Source organism: Botrytis sinoallii (genome assembly GCF_014898435.1).
Source record: "Botrytis sinoallii strain Bc 23 chromosome Unknown BSIN_035, whole genome shotgun sequence".
NCBI classification, from domain to species: domain Eukaryota; kingdom Fungi; phylum Ascomycota; class Leotiomycetes; order Helotiales; family Sclerotiniaceae; genus Botrytis; species Botrytis sinoallii.
Genome location: NW_024066062.1, coordinates 339,683 through 359,717, shown reverse-complemented (window position 1 = coordinate 359,717; position 20,035 = coordinate 339,683). Strand labels below are relative to the sequence as shown.

General features: G+C 42.4%; 5 protein-coding genes across 5 annotated transcripts; 2 read left to right on the top strand and 3 right to left on the bottom strand.

Moving 5' to 3' along the window:
• Positions 1–223: 223 nt before the first annotated feature.
• Positions 224–2,008, top strand: EAF02_011772 (uncharacterized protein; the record flags this gene model as incomplete). Its single annotated transcript, XM_038907819.1, has 1 exon — positions 224–2,008. One exon carries the CDS (start codon positions 224–226, stop codon positions 2,006–2,008), a length of 1,785 nt encoding a protein of 594 aa, XP_038752463.1.
• A 3,747-nt stretch (positions 2,009–5,755) lies between these two features.
• EAF02_011771 (uncharacterized protein) lies at positions 5,756–7,599 on the bottom strand (the record flags this gene model as incomplete). Its single annotated transcript, XM_038907818.1, has 5 exons — positions 5,756–6,336; positions 6,402–6,708; positions 6,758–7,006; positions 7,073–7,330; positions 7,387–7,599. 5 exons carry the CDS (start codon positions 7,597–7,599, stop codon positions 5,756–5,758), a joined length of 1,608 nt encoding a protein of 535 aa, XP_038752462.1.
• Positions 7,600–9,929: 2,330 nt separating this feature from the next.
• Positions 9,930–11,033, bottom strand: EAF02_011770 (uncharacterized protein; the record flags this gene model as incomplete). The annotated part of the gene is made up of 1 exon (XM_038907817.1): positions 9,930–11,033. One exon carries the CDS (start codon positions 11,031–11,033, stop codon positions 9,930–9,932), a length of 1,104 nt encoding a protein of 367 aa, XP_038752461.1.
• A 2,287-nt stretch (positions 11,034–13,320) lies between these two features.
• EAF02_011769 (uncharacterized protein) lies at positions 13,321–14,450 on the bottom strand (the record flags this gene model as incomplete). Its single annotated transcript, XM_038907816.1, has 5 exons — positions 13,321–13,340; positions 13,397–13,708; positions 13,773–13,819; positions 13,869–14,226; positions 14,330–14,450. The coding sequence occupies 5 exons, from the start codon at positions 14,448–14,450 to the stop codon at positions 13,321–13,323; spliced, it is 858 nt and encodes a 285-aa protein (XP_038752460.1).
• A 1,887-nt stretch (positions 14,451–16,337) lies between these two features.
• Positions 16,338–19,813, top strand: EAF02_011768 (uncharacterized protein). The gene is made up of 4 exons (XM_038907815.1): positions 16,338–17,661; positions 17,724–17,918; positions 17,971–18,483; positions 18,545–19,813. The coding sequence occupies exons 1-4, from the start codon at positions 16,925–16,927 to the stop codon at positions 19,431–19,433; spliced, it is 2,334 nt and encodes a 777-aa protein (XP_038752459.1). The 5' UTR covers positions 16,338–16,924; the 3' UTR covers positions 19,434–19,813.
• The last annotated feature ends 222 nt before the right edge of the window (positions 19,814–20,035 follow it).

Here is a 20,035-nt window from a genome sequence, read left to right as displayed (position 1 = left end):
TACATGAAGCGGCAGCTAACAGACTTATTACTTGTTAATTTTCGATATAAAGAGGACTGTGACCTCTCTTTGTCAACAGGATGTAACTACCTCTGTCTTCTGAAACCAGCCCTGATATTAAGCTTAAAAATAAGCTTTACATCACTAGCAGATATCGACTAATTAGAGAACTCATACCGACCATTGCACCAGGCTCTATGATCCCCGGCAGCAATCTAAAATCATGATCTCGCAAGCACTATGCATTTCTCTGTGGGCGATTTCCGCGTCCGCCTTCTGGCCGGGTTTGAGCAATGAAGCTCATGGTGCTCAAATCCCTGTCCTGAGCCCATCCGCGGAATCTGTATCAGCAACCGCAGAACTACCGTTCGTGGACCTGGGCTACACTAAACATAGAGCGATCAGCAACCCTAATCCTGACCTCTACAAGTTTCAAAGTATTCGCTATGCAGCGCCACCGACCGGCGACTTGCGCTTTCGAGCTCCACAGGCCCCGGTCGACAACCCGACAGGCGAGGTTGAAGACGGCCGTGGCAGGAAGGAGTGCCTTCAAGCGATGATAAAGTGGGCGGACAATTTCCCACCTGAGCCATGCGATGATTGTGAATGCTGCGAGGAAGATAATAACTACGGGGATTGCCATAAGCCTTGTGATTCAGGGGAGCGTGGCAAGGCGCCTCCCAAGCAGCTTTTTGGAGGGTTTGAGCCAGCTTTCAACCTTACAGATCCGAATCTGTACTCCGAAGACTGCCTATTTCTTGATGTCTGGGCCCCAAAGGCCGCCTTTGATGGAAAGCAAAAGAAGCCTGTGCTCGTCTGGATCTATGGTGGCGCCTACGTCTTTGGTGGCAAGTCCCTTTACTTTCCCGGAGGGCTGATGGATCGCGCCATGGTAAATGACCGAGGCGGCATGATTTTTGTTGCGATGAATTATCGTATGGGAGCCTTGGGTTTTGCAGCCGGCCGCGATATCGAAGATAAAGATATCAATGCAGGGCTACTTGATCAACAGAAAGCCCTACAGTGGGTACAAGATCACATCGACAAGTTTGGAGGCGATTCAAATCAAGTCACCATTGTCGGGCTTTCGGCCGGAGGAGGCTCCGTATTGCACCACCTCACCGCCTATGGTGGTCAGAAAGGGGCACTATTTCAGCGCGCTATCTCCCTCTCGGGAGGCTGGCAACCAATCACAGATCAAACGACGGCGGAAAGCACGTTTCGGGAGTTTATGACAAAGTACAACGGCGTCTCGACCTTGGCGGACCTGCGGGACCTGCGTAAGGTATCAGAAGCGCAGATGATGCAGGCAAATCTTCAGCAGATACAAAACGCACCGCCTGGCTCCTTTCTATATAATCCAACAGCGTGGGGGGACTTTGCTCCTGAGTCTCCCGCCAAGCTGCTCAACAAAGGAGAGTTTTTACACGATGTACAACTCATTCTTTCCCATGTTTTTAACGAGGGTGGCCAGTTTGCAAAGTCATTTGAAGACCAGGGTACCACCGTGCCAGGCTTCCTTGATCTCGCATTTCCAAACATTACCAAAGACGAGAAAGAGTGGATCTTAGAAACATATCACTCTGGATATAACGATGCCGAGGATGTCGCAAGGATTATTGGCGATGTCACGTTCCGCTGTCACGTTACATATACCAGTGATGCAAAAAGCGATCAAGTCTGGCGGCAGAGGTGGAACACGGTTCAGAGCAGATCACATGGGGGTGATTTGCTTTATCTCTTTTACCAACCATTCGTGCCAGTGGCGTCAATTCGCGCAGCACGCATACTACAGGATTATGTAGTTACTTTCGTCACAAGCGGGAATCCAACAACGACTGTCACCAATCCCAGTAGGTTTCGGCAGCCAGCGCCGTACCATCAGTTCAGTATGGATGGCAAAGTTCAGTTTTTCGACTCGGGAATCTTGAGATTCCCTAACGTGTGGCGCGGGGATGCTGAATCACAGGACTTGTGTCGCGTGTGGCAGCAGATGTCATGCACATAATGTAGAATAAACGGTAACTCAGGCGAGTAGTATTTAAAAGCTGTTGCATTCTCTTGGTTAGTCTTGAGATCCTTGACTCAACGAGGTTCTGGTGCACTTTACTCCATTGGTTTATAACAATGTTTTAAACGATTACAATTTTAGTTCAATTACTAAAGTGGGATTCCGGACACGTTATTGAATGTATCATATGTATGAAATAGGTGATACCGCTAGAATACTTATAAAGGTGTAAAATTATCATTTATAGATTTCTGAAATTTTGTCAATATTTCAATTAGAAATACTCTAAAGATAATCCTTTTAATTCTCCACTCATTTAAAAATATCGCTATGTAATTTAAATCTTCTCAATAATATTCTTAATAATAAAAGATTAAAAATCACCTCCTATTATCTGTTATCACCTACAAGTACTCTTTATTTGAAAATAAGCTCACTTATGAAATAAATTCATAAGAATATTAACTCGTTAAGTAAGAAAAACGAATGTGATTGCTATAAAGCGTAACTACTAATGAGTGTGACTTGAAATACGATCAAGATCAACCACTAACAACTTAAAGAATCCTTAATGTCTCCCCAGAATATCTCTAGAAGTGAATGACAGATTTCGATACAAAGACATGATATTCTAGTACAAATCCAGATAGCTCAAGGAAACCACCAGTGCAACATGATGAGTCTTCCATCTCCAAAACACATCAGAAGCTTAACAACCAACTACTTTCATCGACCATCTACCCTGTAGAGAGATGCATTGATTGAGACGGTCTGTACCATAGTGACTGGTTACTCCGCCACAGCCTTTAGCTGCATAGGTAGTCACTATCAAAAACAAGCCAGTCAACAATCACATGGTGCTGGTAGTAACGTAAAGTGGTCAGTCACTTACAAGTGCAACCTCGTGGCATATTTTTCAACACCAATCCATGATCGGTATCATAGAAAGTATAACAATCACCAGTCTTGGAGGTTAGCTTTTATAATAATAAGGAATAGTATTATTATAATGATAGTGGAAGATCTAGTCAGTTTAAGCTTGAGGGATAAATCGAATATATAGAATAAGAGTTGAATTGAAGTCAATTTAGAAGAGCTAGGCTGAGTTGAGATGAATTGCTTGCTTTTTCCTAGATTTTCTTTAAAGAATATTCTAGGTTTATATAGTTTATAATGAAATTCCAGTATATTCTATGCTTATAAATAAGATCGATTTAAATCGTATCTTATAGAATCATTTTAGATAATAAAAAGAAAGTACAACCAATCAATTTAGCGATATTTCCTGTATACTTCCATCTAGTTCCATTTCATTCTATTCCATTATAAATCAATTTGATAAGAGATACTATTATACAACTATATGATAATATGATTTTATAATATAAGATCATATTATATGTGTATTAGTCATCAAGATATCCCTTATTTAGTAAGATATTAATAAGTGATTTAGTGGACTTATTATGAATCCTCACATTTAAAATCAGTGCTTCCGCGTCATCATATTTTCCTTGTCTGCAGTGACACATTGCCCTTATCATCGTCAGCATATCTTCTAAATAGGGGGGTTATTTAGCGATCTCCAATGCCTTTGGCTAGGTAACCTGATTTGCAAAGCTGGGCGAGGTCTACGGGTCTTCTAATTGTCAGAACTGAGCTTGGCGAAGCGCTTCATCAATCTCGAAAGAGCCAATTCACAAGGTTGTAGCACCCGAAGACTCCGTAGATTGATGTAGATCTTGCTTGTAGCTGGTTGACTTGGCTCATCATCGAGAGGTTTTGATGCAATTGAGTTGCTTGCACATCCATCTTTTGTCGATCAAACTGTATGTGCCTTCCCTTGATCAATCCAAATAAGGAAATATGTCGCGCTGTACATGTAAGCTCATCGAAGCTACGTCAAAGTTGAAGTATAAATGCTCGATAGATTCCCAAGTTTCTTCTCCTTCAACCCATTCACAAATCATCTCAATCCCCTTCTACAAAACTTGAAAAAACCAACCAAAATTTCAAAATGCTTCTCACCAATATCAACACTGTCGCCATCGTTCTCTGTGCTTTCTTCAGCACATCTTCTGCCACTCAGATCATTGATATCGTGAAGCACTCAACAACAACCTGCAGTGATTCTGGAGGACCAACCAGAAATTATAACTCTGGTTGTGAGGATTCATAATAAGTCCACTAAATCACTTATTAATATCTTACTAAATAAGGGATATCTTGATGACTAATACATATATAATATGATCTTATATTATAAAATCATATTATCATATAGTTGTATAATAGTATCTCTTATCAAATTGATTTATAATGGAATAGAATGAAATGGAACTAGATGGAAGTATACAGGAAATATCGCTAAATTGATTGGTTGTACTTTCTTTTTATTATCTAAAATGATTCTATAAGATACGATTTAAATCGATCTTATTTATAAGCATAGAATATACTGGAATTTCATTATAAACTATATAAACCTAGAATATTCTTTAAAGAAAATCTAGGAAAAAGCAAGCAATTCATCTCAACTCAGCCTAGCTCTTCTAAATTGACTTCAATTCAACTCTTATCATATATATTCGATTTATCCCTCAAGCTTAAACTGACTAGATCTTCCACTATCATTATAATAATACTATTCCTTATTATTATAAAAGCTAACCTCCAAGATTAAAAGCGGCTGACCATAACCTGCTGCTTACAACATAATCAATTGGGCGTCTTGGAAGGCCTTTTGTGAACATAGCAGCACACTCAAGTATGAAAGTCTAAGGAAAGTTACCGAAATTAGAAGATCTGGATACTTGTATATTTGACTCCATTTGAGTTTTGGCTGCTGAGTGTGGCCATAGTCGCTTGCCGCTCCTTAGTTGCACTTCAACGTCTTGATTAATCGACATCAATTGCTAGTCGTGAGTTCTACAGAAAGGCCCCTTACTGTAATATTATGAAACATAAGGAGGTTCTACGGAATTGATCGACAGGGCTGAAAATGTTGGTAATATTTTACGTACTCACTAAAATGCCTTGCATTAGTGCTGACAGGTAATGTAGACTTTGCTTCGACTCATAGTGTATCATGCTTAATGTTTCACAATACTACCTCTCAGATTGAAGAGATCGTTTCGTAAAAACTGACAGGATGTTTATTTTCACTACTAAGCAAGCTTTACAACATGTAGATTGCGAAGATTTCGTCGGATTTCAAATAAAGCTTGAGAGCGAAGGTTTTGATAACGAAGAGATTGCTGAGCGACGAGCGTGATGGAGGATGTTTTCAAGCAGACTTCCATCTTGGTGAAAGTATTAGATGGAGCCTTCTTGTACACATGAATCGGGTGGGTATTCAAAGGTCTTTAAACATTATATATAATTACATGCTCGAGATGACGCTACAACACAGTACAGGAGAAGGTATCCCGGTATTGTCAGAGCCCCGATACTAATGAGGACCAGCTTACTCTTATGCGCAGTGAAGTAGTGGAGCTCTAATAGTCGGAGCTCTAGGAAGAATCAGGAACAAAGAAAATGAAGTATGCTCAAATGGATATAAATTTAAAGCTTTGCAATTAAGATTAATACATGCTCTATATTCTATGTTCTATGTTCTATCTAATTTTTATAGTCTATAATATAGTACTTGACTACTTACTTGGGAGCAGGCCACGAATCACGATTCCCACCCATTTATAATTACAAGGTATGTTACTCTTTTAACCTTATACCAACACCAGCTTAATCGTTATCCTTGACATCAATGATAGTCGACTTGAATTTCCTTGCAGAAATCTTCCGTTTGAAAAGAATGTCGGTTTCACGGTAAGAGCGATTTTTGAGCTCAGGGAGGAAGAAGTAGGCCATGACCCAACAGACAACAGCGGTGCTTCCCCATACAAAACCGCACTTTCCTGCAAGATTCCATCCGGTTGAGTTGAGCATTTGTGAGGCAAGATAAATCATAGGAATCTCTGCAACATAGTAGGCAGCACGACCAACACCAGTGCTCAAGGCACGAAGACGGACAGAGGATGTCTCAGCGATAATGCTGTATGAAATTGGACCCAGACTTCCAGCGAAGACGAATGAAATAATTATTCCCAAGCATGCTTGAGCGTAATTGGTCGAATTATTCTGTGGAATGGAGGCGCAGATACCGAGAATGAAGAGCAAAGTGACGTTAGTGGCTGTACCCCAAAGATAAATTGTTCGACGACCGAACCTGGCTGTAAGAGGCCAGGAAAGGACATTGGCAACCAATTGAAGGCATGAGTTGATCAAATTAAGCTTGAAAGAAAAGTCTGTGGAGATTCCGGCTTCTAAACACATCAATAGAATTAGCTAACTATAATTTCATATTTCAAAGAGAAGATTATCCACTTACGCTCGAAGAAAAAGGTAGCTTGATTGGCAATAAGATTTCCGGCAAAGTTTTGTGATGCGTAGATCAAGCAAGTGATAATAGTTCGTCTCAAATCAGTACCTCTGAAGAGGTCAAGAAGAGTTGGGTCCCCTCCTATTTTCTTTTCGATCTCGACGGTACGCTCCATCATTGCAATTTGACCTTCAGCATACCCTTCGGATTTATTACCAAGACGCGTAATGGATCGAATAGCTTCTTCCTTGCGACCCCGTCGTATCAGCCACCAAGGCGATTCTGGTGCGAAAAAGATAAGAATCAAGAGTGGAGTCTGGACAAATGAGCTTTTATATCTTCGGAATTTCAAATGGAATACTTACGGGGAAAAGCCATTGCAATGCAAGAGGTGCCCTCCAGGCCCATGTGCTATTCTTTTTGTTGTAACCATAAGTGGCAGCGGCGACGATGATACTGCCAATAGACCAGGACATTTGTAGGGTGGCAGTACATGCACCTCGAAGCGAGAGAGGTACGACCTCACTTGCATATGCTGGAGCATTTGCGATAAAAAATCCCCAAGGGACACCTTCGAAAGCTTGACCGATTGTAAGTACAGCGAGAGAGTCGGCCTAAATTGTATTCGTTGTTAGCTCATTGAGGCTTGCAAATATTGAGAAAGGAAGCATGCAACTTACGAAGAAGGAGATAAAAATCGTGGCATTCATCATGATCAAGCCAAGAATTGTAGTCCAACGGTAGCCAAGCCGATTGGTAACAGGGCCAGCCAAGAAGACACCAACGAAGGCACCGCATTGACCTGCCTGAAACAGTGCACTTTGCCATTTTGTTTGGACGGCATATGATCCATCAGCTTGTTGGATACCGTAAGTTTTCTGGAAAAAGCCGAGTGCAACGAAATTGCCATTCAAGAACATGTCGAACGATTCCATTACCTAAGTTGTATTAGAAGAGATTCTACGGGACATTGGCATAACAGTTGAGGACTCACAATAGTGAAACAAAAGGTAAATGCCCAAAAGCAAGCCATGGGATGTTGTTTTGCAGCCTCCCACATACCCATCTCATGCTCTCGATTCTCTCCTTCGAAGGCATCGTTCATAAGATCCTTATCTACTAGGACTTCGTCATGTTCCAGGTTATGTGCCTTCAAGCTTTCAATGTCGCCCTTCTCCCCGTGCACATCGGCTCCAGTCGTCGCCATTTTGAATGTGATTTCTGCAATGTTGTTTCGTCTTTGCAAAGTATGTTCCCAAAGCTTGACAAATGGACAGAAGATCGGAAGCTCGGCAGCTTCAATTCAGATGCGGAAAGAGCACAGTAGAACTTTCCTATCGCGTATAAACAATGGCGATTGACAAAATAAATTGCTCGTTCTCGCTTTCATACAAAATATGGAAGGATACCTGGGTACATTGGGGGAATCGGGACATTATATCCTGTTGATCTTTGCATATCCCGAAAGACGCTTATTGGTGGTAAAATCGTTGCTGCATGAGACAACTCTACCGTCCGGGTCCGCCCCGCCCCCCGTAGCTTCTTTATTTGTCTACATGATGCTTCAACAGTAATGCATGCCAGAGCCAATTAGGAGCAAGGAAGGGAGTTTATATGGAATTGTATGCGCACGAATTGAAATTGGTTAGTTTTGGCAGGAAACTACTAGGTATTCTCTTTGAGAAGTTACGCCCCGCACCCCGTACTGTCAAATTAGGTTTCCCCCAACTACGCTAACTTCTTGTGTAAAACTCCCCCGCGCTCCACCCTGGGCTCCGCCACTGTAAATCAGCTTTCCTCAGTCACAATCATTGTTCCGTTCCATGCTTGCGACTTGCAAGCAACATACAATGTGGTGTACAATGTAGTGTGCACAAGATGCTGACATAAATGATTGGAAATTTGAGGCGCAGAAATTGAGATTTCAACAGGGAATTCTGACAACGCGTGTGTGGACATACGTGGACAACGTCACTTCTCCTTCAAAACAAAACGAAAAGGGTTTGCCTCGTGCGGAGCAGTAACCGACGATCAAAATGGGTTGCCGTCGATCGGAAACATGGAGAAAACATGTATGCAATTGTTTCCACCTTACGATTCTTTTATGGACCTCTAATCAATCTGACGGGGACGCAAGCGGGGAGATGACCACATGACTCTTTCCACTAAAGTTGTGGCCGGAGCATAGAGAGAATTTGAGATAAGCTATGAGTTATGAGTTATGAGTTATGTTGTGAGCTTCGGAATCCGAAGTTACCGTAAAATGGGGCTCGCAATTGAACAGTTGTAGCGGGCAGATTTCCAAGGACTGTGGAACTAAGCTTTTTTAAAGTCAATCCTAACGGGAAGGTGCAAAGCTTTTCTCAACGATTGAGAAAAGGGTTCACATCAGGCAAAGATAATGGTGAGTTCTTGGTCGTCCGAGTCTTGGATACCAGTATAAAATATGAGGGTACATCAATAGTATGAATGTATGATGCGATGCGTTGCGTACGAGAGATATTCATGGTGGAATGAATAATGAGTAAGGAAGGTACGTAACCTTACTTGATCAAAGTCCGAGTTTATAACCTTGGGTACCGTAGCCAGTTCAATGAACTTTGGCTGATTCGACGAGTGCTCGCCCCGCTCACCAAGATAACATGTCTGGCTTCTGCAACGTGTTAGCTCCGCTCCACCTAAAATCTGGGAAAGCGCTCCGAATGCAACTCGTGTCTTGTGTGGGTACGAATGTAACTCCGGAGAACATTAATTTGGGGGGATAGTGGGGGGCGGGGAATACTAGTGTGCCAGGCAATCCCGCCTACCTCGGCTCCACGGTTGTTACCCGACACTGACATGCTTCGACGAGAGATGTATCGTGGAGTAGGTAGGTAGAAATCCATCACGTGGACAGATTGCCTTGATCTTGGTTTCCGCTCCACTTGGAGAGCCGAGATCTGGGAAATCCAATTTTGTTCGTCAAACCAGCGGTCAATGCCGAATACTAATTTAGTCGTATTACTCACAACCAATCATTTCTCTGGAGACTTTGGCGGGTTTTAATCTTCGCCGTGTAGAATAACAATTCCCCCACGGCCTGGAGCTCATCTTTCATATGTATAAATCGTCGACTGGAACTTCCAGGTGGTTATCTACCTTTCCAAGCAACAGCTTGCACTTTCCATTTCTATTCCTGCGTATGCTGTCACATTGACAGTCACACCATTCTTCATGATAGGAAAATTAGAAATTAAGATAAGAGAAAGAAGTGGATCGTGGATCGATTTCGTCGATTGTTGAGATTACATTTCACTATGAAGAGATGTGTGCCGTCCTCATAAATAATGAACTAAAGATTTTGATCCCTACCTTTGCCACATTGTCAATATGCAATTTCAAACGGAGATCTAGCTTGAGTCTGCTTCTCTCCTGGGGTGATGCATGAAGAGACTTCGGAGTTAATATTTTTGACTTACTTCAGATTCTGGGAGCAGACAGAAAATTTCGGGACTTCCGCAACATTTTTAGAGCTAGTACTTCTCTCCAAGTTGATAATTATTCCTCTTTCACGGCGATGTTAGTCAACTTGACAGCTACTCCTAGGAACTCAGATTCGAAGGCAATTTGTGGCGCACTCGATGGAACTTTTCCAGCATGCACAATTCCCACATTTGCAAGAACACATACAACACAATCGACTTCCTCATTCCACCAAAGAGATCCTCTAAATCCAAGTACGCTTCCAATGTGTCCAAGCCAATTCTTTTGTGTATAAGGATTTCCGGATTTAAAGATCCCATGCCCAATTTCCATTGATTCTGTGGCCGGCTGCCATATTTTGAGAAGATCCATAGATGAGGGACTAAGCAGCTTTCCATCCCGGAGAGAAGTCGCAAACTTGATAAGGTCACAGATTGAGAAGATCATCCCACCGGCTACCCATTCTACTGATAGATTTGACTCACTTGCATTAATAAGATCCAGTCCTTTCCACTTATACTCGGAGAAACTTGGACCTACTCCTGCAGTATTGCGAAATATATCTGTAGCGTAATGATATCGGTGTGGTATATTTTCCTTTCGTAATCCCACCTCTTCAAACTCTTCCAGAAATGTATCCATTAAATTTAGAGGATCGAGTATTCTTCGACGGATCTCGCTTTCTGCCGAGTGACCGGTAATTCTCTCAACAAACAAACCCAAGAGAGTATAGTTTGTGTTAGAATAAGAGAAACGACCAGTTTCAAGCCTGGATGGCCGTCTAACATACTCTAGAGTATCTTTCTTGCCCCAAATTGTTTTCGGGTCCAATTCTTTACCTCTCGCTTCAGTGATCCAGTTCAAATCATCTTCCCAACTTTCGATACCAGCAGTATGACTTAGTAAACCGCCAATTGTTGCATCATTTGCATTACCGATGCCATCTAAATCGCCCTGGTCTAAATGTTCATTGATCTTGTCCGACACATTGAGTTGACTTTCTTCGATGAGTTGAAGGATTACAACCGCCACGAATACTTTGATGATACTCCCGATTCCAAATACAGTCGAGTCATTGATCGGGATATTCTGTTCTAAGACCGCAAAACCCAGCAGAATCCCGCCATATAATGCCTTTAGACGTGGCGATTGAAGCGGAGACACCTGGAACACCGGCATTGATGCCACCTTGTAGGATCGACCTCAAACTCTCTGATAATAACATTTTCGCGTCATGATTGTTCTCCATGTTCAACTCGGTGGCTCAATTTGTTAAGCTCAGGATGTGTGATGTGAATTATATCGCACGTATATTGAAAACGAAGAGCAGGTGTTAAGTTAGCAACACCACAAGTATTACCCCGCATTATGTAAGCAGTAAGCAGAGCTTCAGACAACTTAGGAGGCCATCGAACAATCATGGGGTAGGTTTCTATAATGGCTGTTGATTTTCGATTACGCTATTTACGCAACTGCGGATGTCTTTTGTCTCGCGATCAATTGCTTCGCGGTGAAAATAGTAGGCCGATAGATATATATACACTAGGCTCTGACCTCAAAAGCTCATGCTGGTGATGGAGAAGGTGGCCAACATGGAACAAGTGCTGATGAACAGTGTGATATTCAATATACCGGCTTACTTGGACTTGTTCGTCGTCTCGGAGTTTTTCTAGGCTGGACTGATAGTGTTGGGGGGAAAATGGCAGACTCAAGAATACTTCGAATATTTGCAGAAATCTTCCCATAGACTGCTTCCTTCATGAATCCTGTAGACCGGAGTATTCAATATTGTTTCCTTCGCGTATCCTCATGGATCATCTACCTTGGATTTTCCTCTCGGTTTCTGGTTTTCGCTTTGCCCATTCGTCTTTTCGTTTTTGCGCTCGAAATCTGGGATGACTTCGAAGGGAGGGACCACGGCAAGAGTTTCATGGTCACCGTGCACATTTTATGTATCTGCCAATTTTCCAATTTTCAACCTAGGCCCCACTAGTTGGTTTTTTGACGATTTACTTAGAGCGTGTTGTGGTCAGAATCTACAATGATCTAGCACAGAATTTGCGAAGATAGGGAACAACGGAGTATGACCTGCTATGATAGTTAGCGGAGTTGCTAATCTGCCACTCTCTTTATTCATCAAATTCACTGTCCGATAAGAATTCTCCTGCAACTCGGCTACTGAGTCTTGACTTGCTTGGTGTAATTACCCGTATTCTCAATCGTCTGGCAAATCGATCATTAATTCAGTTGTGTGTTTCAACACTTGTTCGTCAGATACCGCCGACAAGCTTCGGGGTAATTCGATACTCACCTCTCTGTAGCTTCAGTGAAAATTTGAGAGAAATTCCGTACACATACTTTAAATATCTTACTCAAGTTGACGAGAACACATTATAACACCTTCATCTTTCATATCTCAAAAAGTTCTTGGAACGCTTCATTCCATCGATTTACGATAAAGTCTCTTTCCAATATCAAGAATATGCCATGATAATTCCCAAGAACGTACAGTTCTTCGCCAATGATGGCACCTTTAAACCTTCTCGGCGAATGGGGACCACTTTCGACTCCCGTGGGCTTCCCAGGGAGAAGTTATGCGTCAATCAAGCCCACATGTTGAAGAAGATGAACGATTTTGACGGGGATTGATGAGATATTGGGTCATCGGATGATGGTGACGACTCATAGACTTGAGAATTTGGAAAGGAAGCTTTGTCCCTGCTAAGATAGTAAATACCGAATTACTGCTTTTATTCAATGCATGGTAATTTGGTGCAGTCGCGCAGTAAAAATCATCCTAAGTTCAAACCCTCCCACTGTATAGTTTATGGTAATTTTCTCGGGCGGGGAAACAATGTTGTCATCGTGGAACATTTTGGTCGCACCTTCATCTCTCCGCCCAAGCACTCCCTATACCAGGACAACGGTGTTCGACAGTTTTACTAACCCTAATCAAGGATCATATTTTAAACAACTTAAGTGAATTACTGTTCTCCCTTTTCCTTCATCTTTTTGGCATCTTATAACATAATGATTGAATCAATAATAGATGACTGAATATTCCAAGTTCTCACGCACCTCAACCTAAACTTTAATGCTCCTTTTATCATTAAAAAAATGGAGCAATTCTTCGGAAATAAGATGCTAATAACCTCTTTCAAGATATTCTAAATGCATCTCCAAATAATGGAATGTCAATTTACTTTCAACATAAATTCAAATATCCAGGAAACCATGGTTAAAAAGACTGACTGCTAGAAACACGCTCGAGGGGGGTAAGCGCGCAGAGGCATTGCCTTTACCACAAGAAGTGATCTACACCGCACAATTTAACAATTGAATTTGGGCGAGATAAAATGACAATATGATATTCGATAATCTGATAGAATTCTCAGTGACGTAGTTGTCGAAGACCATGTTGCTAAACTTCCTCCTCGGTGTTACTTTCCAGCATCTCTTTCATTGCTCAAAAGATAGTTTGACCTCCTAACAATCAATTAGTATACCTTCCACAGATGTCCCATCATGACCATCAAACTTACCATCGACAATCAGATCAGCTCCAGTAATATAACTCCCCGCTCCACTACATAAAAGTACCAAAGCTCCACTCAATTCTTCTGGATTTCCCATCCTACCGATTGGATTTCTGGATGTCCAAATATTCCTTGCATCTTCTAATCCATCACCTTCATTGAGAATAGTATCCATGTAACCAGGAGAGATGGTATTCGTACGGATACCGTATCGAGACCACTCAGCTGCAAGACATGATTTCATATGAAGTAAAGAAGATTTGGAGACATTGTAAGCGATTTGAGGTTGAGGATAGTTAACAGTATGACCAGATATCGCTAGAAATTGTTGTCAGTGTACACTCAATCGTTAATTGACTACTTAGAAATTGCGGAGACAAACATGCAATGAACACAATGGAACCACCAGTTTTTTGATCAACCATTTTTCTAAATTCAAAATTAGCATTACCACCTTAAAGCCAACACAGAAACATACTTAGCAACAGCTTGTGCACATAGAAACGCCCCAGTTGTATTGATCTCCAAAGTGCGTCTCCATTCATCGACACTTATATCGAGCGCATGCACACATCCTACAACACCTGCGTAGCAACACAATATATCAACACTTCCTAAGGTTGATACTGTCTCATCGATAACTTGTTTCAAAATTTCCACGTTTGTGACATCAACTTGTTTCAATAGAATCTTGGCACTAGGAAAGTCTGCCCTCAAGGCGGATATGCCAGGATGATCGTCTTTTGGATTGATATCATATAGAGCTAATCCACTAAGGCCGTGTTCGAGAAGGGCACGAGCTCCTTGTAAAGCTAGAGTGCCTGCTCCGCCTGTGACTAAATTGGATCGTTATGTAAGTGTTGTCGATGATAGTTGGGAGGGGTATGATACAGATTGCATTTCCTTTCACCGCAAATCTATTGATAGCAGGATTCAAACCTGATGAATCCTTTTCAGTATCAGTTGAGGGAGGTGCTGAGTTGCTCAAGCCATTCGCTAGCTGCATCTGAGGTAATATCCGATTGACTAAGGCATTTCTATTATATTTGTCGTCTCCCATGATGAAAGTATTGAAGAAGATAAGAAAGAGTTGAATCGTGAATGCAATTATTAGATATTTATAAGACTTGTGTTGTAAAATACATGTGATCGGATACGCGGATGGCCTTTGGGTGGTTGAGGATTCGTGGAGAAGTGGAGTCTGCAGGCTCTATAGCAAGCTGCAAGTATGATCAGCAGCATAAACTACTTAAGCGAGTTAAGTTATCGGAATACCAAAAAACTTGTCGATGATATATCATGGATGTAAGATTTGCTTAGAGTGGGATGCGCATTTCATCGAAGTTTAGCATGAGACTGCATCAAGCTTTTAACTGCCTTAGGCAGGTACCATTGTAGCGTGCTACCTAATACTTTCCAAGAAAGTTTTAAAAAAACAATGAACGGATGTATGAGGGATCTTGGTGGCCAACAGGGAATGCCGAAGAATATCCACAAGCACAATTCAGAGAGCACCAAAAATTATTCTAGGTATTAAAATTATTATTGGACAAAGTATCAACAATTTGCCAACAGATTTACTCATTTCTACATAAGTATAAGTATAAGATGATGATGACCAGGGCTAACCATTTGACTGAAAGGTGCAGCAGTATCCTTTTTGGCATCGGGCAGGATTCCACGACTTTTTTCAAATTGAGTGATCGCGTTTGCACACAATGCTATTACCACCAGCTAAAGAAAATACTTCGGCCACATAGACGTTGTGTAAACCTCTTAAATCAGCAAACAAACAGATGCTCCCTTTCCCAGTAGTTACCACATTTACTGGCGTTATATCATGATCCTTTCTGATCCTGAATTATTAATTCATACTTGGATGAACGGTGTGGCCACGGAGGACCAAGTACTTTGGTAAAGCAGAGGCGGAGATGAAAAATTCAGAGAGGTGAGATGGCCTAGAGTAGAAACGACGATTGATGGTGGTATGAGGGCAAGCAAATGATGGAAATCTATAGCCCTGCTTGGAGCACAACAGGGTGACAAGTTATAATGCTTGATAATCTGACGTCTGATCAGGCTTCTTTGTTAAAAGCAGTGTATGAAATTCCTCTCAATATGTCGTCTAAATCCGGTAGACGTTGCAATCCAACCGTTTCGCAACTCGATCTGGCCCCGCCCCTTTCTTGATATTCTGCATATCCACGTAGGCGACATTTGAATGAGGCCAGCACTACATTGCATGGTCCCGTTCGAAACGAAAGACAACCTGTCTCTGAGTGGACTTTTTGACATCGTTCACATTGTACACATCATTGTTGATAGTTAACCACAAATATGAGATTCCACAGAAGATCTCTGCCGACATTCAACATTTGCAGGGCTTTCCATGAATACGCGTATTGATGGAGAAATGCAGCACGATTGCTGAACAGGATCGATAGGAAATCATCAACACAAGCACTTGCCATGTGAGAAACCCGAGTGCTTTCATTGTAGCTTGAATGGTATGGTGCTTGGTAGAGAGTAGAGAAATGACAACAGGTAATGCAGCAGATACAATTTAGAGACCCTTGGCGAATGGTAAGCCAATGATCTCTATATCCGCGATATTTGTCACAATCCCTTCTTCTTCTCCTCTTCTTTGGTGATGATTGGTACTTGCAATCATTATAGACAGGAGGGTGTGTGTTGTCATTAGACTTATTGAATATATATAGCAAGCAAAACAATACGAATGATTTAGCAGGGTTGTGAGGGTACATTTTGTTGAAGTTCTGTAATCCTACAAAGTAATCTTACAAAAGAAAAAGAGTTTTCCCTTGCGGGCCGTGCCATTTTCACCTCCATCTAATGTGCGAGCGAGCGTGAGCGTGCCGTGCCTCCGTGCGAGCTTTGCGACTATCGACGATAACAACGATAACGGAAACACCGCCAAAATGAAGTTCAACTTATTATCAATACTGAGTACAAGCAAGTACAGTTGCTTGACCGAATATGGACTCGATCAAATCCTGTGATATTTGTTCCTTATCTCCAAAGTTATCTGTCGTACAAGCATGTCAAATATATGTTCTCCATATCTAATTCTTCGTACTCATTCCCCCTCCTGCTCCACAAGTACGGAGTCGAGGAACTAAACAACAGTACTCGTACAGTACCTACAAAAAGATCTCCTTCATAAGTAAGGGTCCATACCCAGCAAGATTTCTTTTGATTTTGCCATCTTCGCCATCTTTACCAGTAGCAGACTTAATAATTGCGCCGATCTACCCATTTTTGCTTGCGTATCCGATCAAAAGAGTTTCCAGCCCCATTTTCGCTATTGCATATGCAAAAAGCCTGTCAGCAAATAATCAAATTGTGCCCAATCAATCATATCATCCGCAGAAGGATTACCCTATCCCATACCACCAGTTGTTCACCGTTGAATTGTCTCGCCCATCGTTTCAATCCACCCACTGCATTGTGAAGATAATTCCATAGGCTCAAATGCCCAATTAATTTTGAGGCTATTGGGGTTAGAAAGTTCGAATGGCGGGTTTGAACGATATTCATAAAGTAAGGCGCAGGCCAAAATTTCGAGATGGCGAATTAGAAGATGGCAAAGTTCATAAATCACGATCAGGACGACATGAAGGAGAGGACGGAGTTACATCAGTTGAGCCTGATGTTTCTGAAGTCCGCAGACTCCGTCTAGAAAGACTCGAGGGGAATCCAACAAATCGATCGACCCGCAACAGTGCAGCAGCAACTGAAAAGATGCCCGCCGATTCAAGTACGACAGTTGATGCGACGAAATCATCATCGAGTCATAGAAGAAGAAGACGACATCATACTTCAGAAGATGGTGCTGGACATCATTCGCGATCAAAAACAAGTGAGAGGGAGGAGAAATCGGGGGGTGATTATGTTTATGCTGCCCCAAGGGAGAGGCAGAGGGAGAAGGAGAGTGGAAGTAAGAACAAGCCTCGGGAGGCGACTAAAACGGAAAGGAGACGCCGGGACGAAGAGGATGAGTCTAGTAGTGATTCCGAAGACGATGATAACTCCCCAGTAGAACCTATGGATCCAAAGTCGAAGAAGAGAACCAAGGCTGTGGTTCCGGAGCAACCAAAAAGGTCAAGTTCAACTAGGAGGGTGAAGGAAGAGGATAAAGATAAGTCGCCTACAAAGGGCTCCGCAGATGTAGGAATCTCAGGGTCGAAAAGTGCGTCGCGTAGAACTAAAATCACTGCCGGTGATTCCGTGTCACGCCCTCCACTTTCGAGGTATGTATCTTCGCTTTGCGCATCTTACATTGTGATTTAATATTAATCGCATTTGTATGTAGGAGTGCAACGACTCGCATTACCACGGAGCCTGCGCCAATACTGAGGAGGAGTAATACAACAGTGCCAAAACCACCAGCATCTGTCGCAAATACAACCACTTCACAAACATCACAACGGCGTGGTAGTTTTTTAGGAAGTTTCTTCTCATCCGGACCACCACCACCTCCTCCTCCACCCCCCGAGCCGGAAAAGCTGTAAGTCATCCCATAAAATCGATGCGCAAAAGTAGTATCCTAATCATTACAGTGTCGAATGTCTCACCTGTCTATCCGATGATATTCCCAAATCTAAATGTGCCAAACTACGATGTGGCCATCGAATGTGTCATTCTTGCCTCAAACGGATATTCCGACTATCCGTTAAGGATCCAGCACATATGCCACCAAAATGTTGTACAGCAGAACACATTCCATTGAAACATGTCGAAAAGCTATTCGATGTACCTTTCAAGAAACTTTGGAATAAGAAATATCAGGAATACACTACGAAAAATCGAATATACTGTCCCGCGAAGAAATGTGGTGAATGGATCAAACCCGAAAATATTCACAAGGAGAACGGGAAAAAATATGGAATCTGTGGGAGGTGTAAGACCAAAGTCTGCGCATTGTGTAATGGTAAATGGCATGGATCGAAAGAATGCCCTAAAGACGAGGAAACAAACAAATTGCTTGAAACTGCAAAACAAGCTGGATGGCAACGTTGTTACAGTTGTAGGACTATGGTAGAGTTGAAGGAGGGGTGTAACCATATGACTTGGTAAGTGGAGAATTTGTGCACAGCTAGAGTGGTCAAGAACTAACATATATCGTCTTCGAAGTCACTGTACAGCACAATTTTGTATGATCTGTGGGTTGAAATGGAAGACGTGCAATTGCCCATGGTTCAATTATGAAACAACTGAGAACGATAGGTTGGATGACATGCAAGTCCCTCAACCCGTTCCAGTTCAGGAAGCCCCTGTCAGAAATCCAGCAGCACCTCCAAGAAATGCTCGAGACAGAGCTAGAAGACAACCACCTGCCAATTACAATGAAGAGCTCGATCAAAGACGTCGTCAAGAACGCGAAGATGAAAGACTAGCTCGACAGCTTCAAAACTGGGGTACGGATGGAATGCCAACGAATGATCGCGATGCAAACTATAATGGTGGAATAGGCGAAGTTCAGGGGGTCGGCAATGGCGCAAATCATTTCATGAATCAGGACTACATACGCGAAGCTAGCGATGTCCTAGCTCAACCTGGTGGGGTTATGAACTTTGGACTTGGAGTTACAAATTTTCTTCCGGGATTTTTAAGACCACGAGGAGTGGCTGCAGCAAATCCAACTGTTGGCGAAATGACTGATCGTTACCCAACGGTTGCTCCAGCTCCTGTACCTGAGCCACCTGCGGCCCCGGGTCTTGTTAGAAGACATACCACTCGGGACACTGCAAGAGGCGCTGTTCATACACGAAGAGCGTCAGATATTGTGGTGCCGAGAAGAACAAGAACTGATTATGCGGCTGAAGCAGCTATCCATGCGCCAGCTTCGAGAGCTTCTGCTACGCCTTCCAGAGACTCCAGTTCTGCATCAAAGCCAAAGAAAGAAAAGGAGAAGAAGACTAAGTCGTCAATACTTGCTGGGCTTGGTAGTGGAAGGAACAGAGTAGATGCTTGGAGAAATCACGTTGCTCCTGGTGCTCCACCTGCGGAACCGGTATCTTGATTTGATTTTGTCGCCTAGAGGAAGAGCGGTTTTAGTAAACGGGTAAATAAATTAGGATGAACGAGAGGGTTATGCTTGACTACAAACCAATTCTTACGAAATTCGGGTGGGATAACACAATGATTACAGGCCTATGAGAGGCTTGGATGGATGGATGAACGGATGATTGATTGGATAAAAGGGGTACGGACACGGGTGGGAAGGAAAGGCGGCTGGGAGATATGGCTATGGCTATCTCGTTTATATGGAGCAATGACTCGGATCAATACCCGGCTGGCGGATATGGAGTTCAATAACGACTATATAACGATCAACGATCTATACCATTTTTACGAATAATTTTCTTCTTCGCCTAAGGGTGGATTTAGCTTAATGTATATAGAATTACTCGAAATGACTTACTTTTACCTGGCAACTGGCACCTTGATGCTTGAAATGTTTATGTGGGATAGTTCAAATCTTAGTCACAGTCTCTAGTCAACGTGCAAATAGAATCCGGTCGTAATTGAGATGTCGTACCATGGGCTGCATTATCCGTGTAGTTCGGGCCTCTCTCCTTTGTTCTACGAGTTATCTCGTTCGGCGTGTAACAAATTCGTCTA

What these genes read in the sequence shown, in the direction of transcription:
- EAF02_011768 (XM_038907815.1), top strand. Translation starts at nt 16,925, where the DNA reads ATGGCGGGTTTGAACGATATTCATAAAGTAAGGCGCAGGCCAAAATTT. An exon ending in TCACGCCCTCCACTTTCGAG is followed by an intron (nt 17,662 to 17,723) that starts GTATGTATCTTC and finishes ATTTGTATGTAG; the next exon opens with GAGTGCAACGACTCGCATTA. An exon ending in CCCCCCGAGCCGGAAAAGCT is followed by an intron (nt 17,919 to 17,970) that starts GTAAGTCATCCC and finishes TAATCATTACAG; the next exon opens with TGTCGAATGTCTCACCTGTC.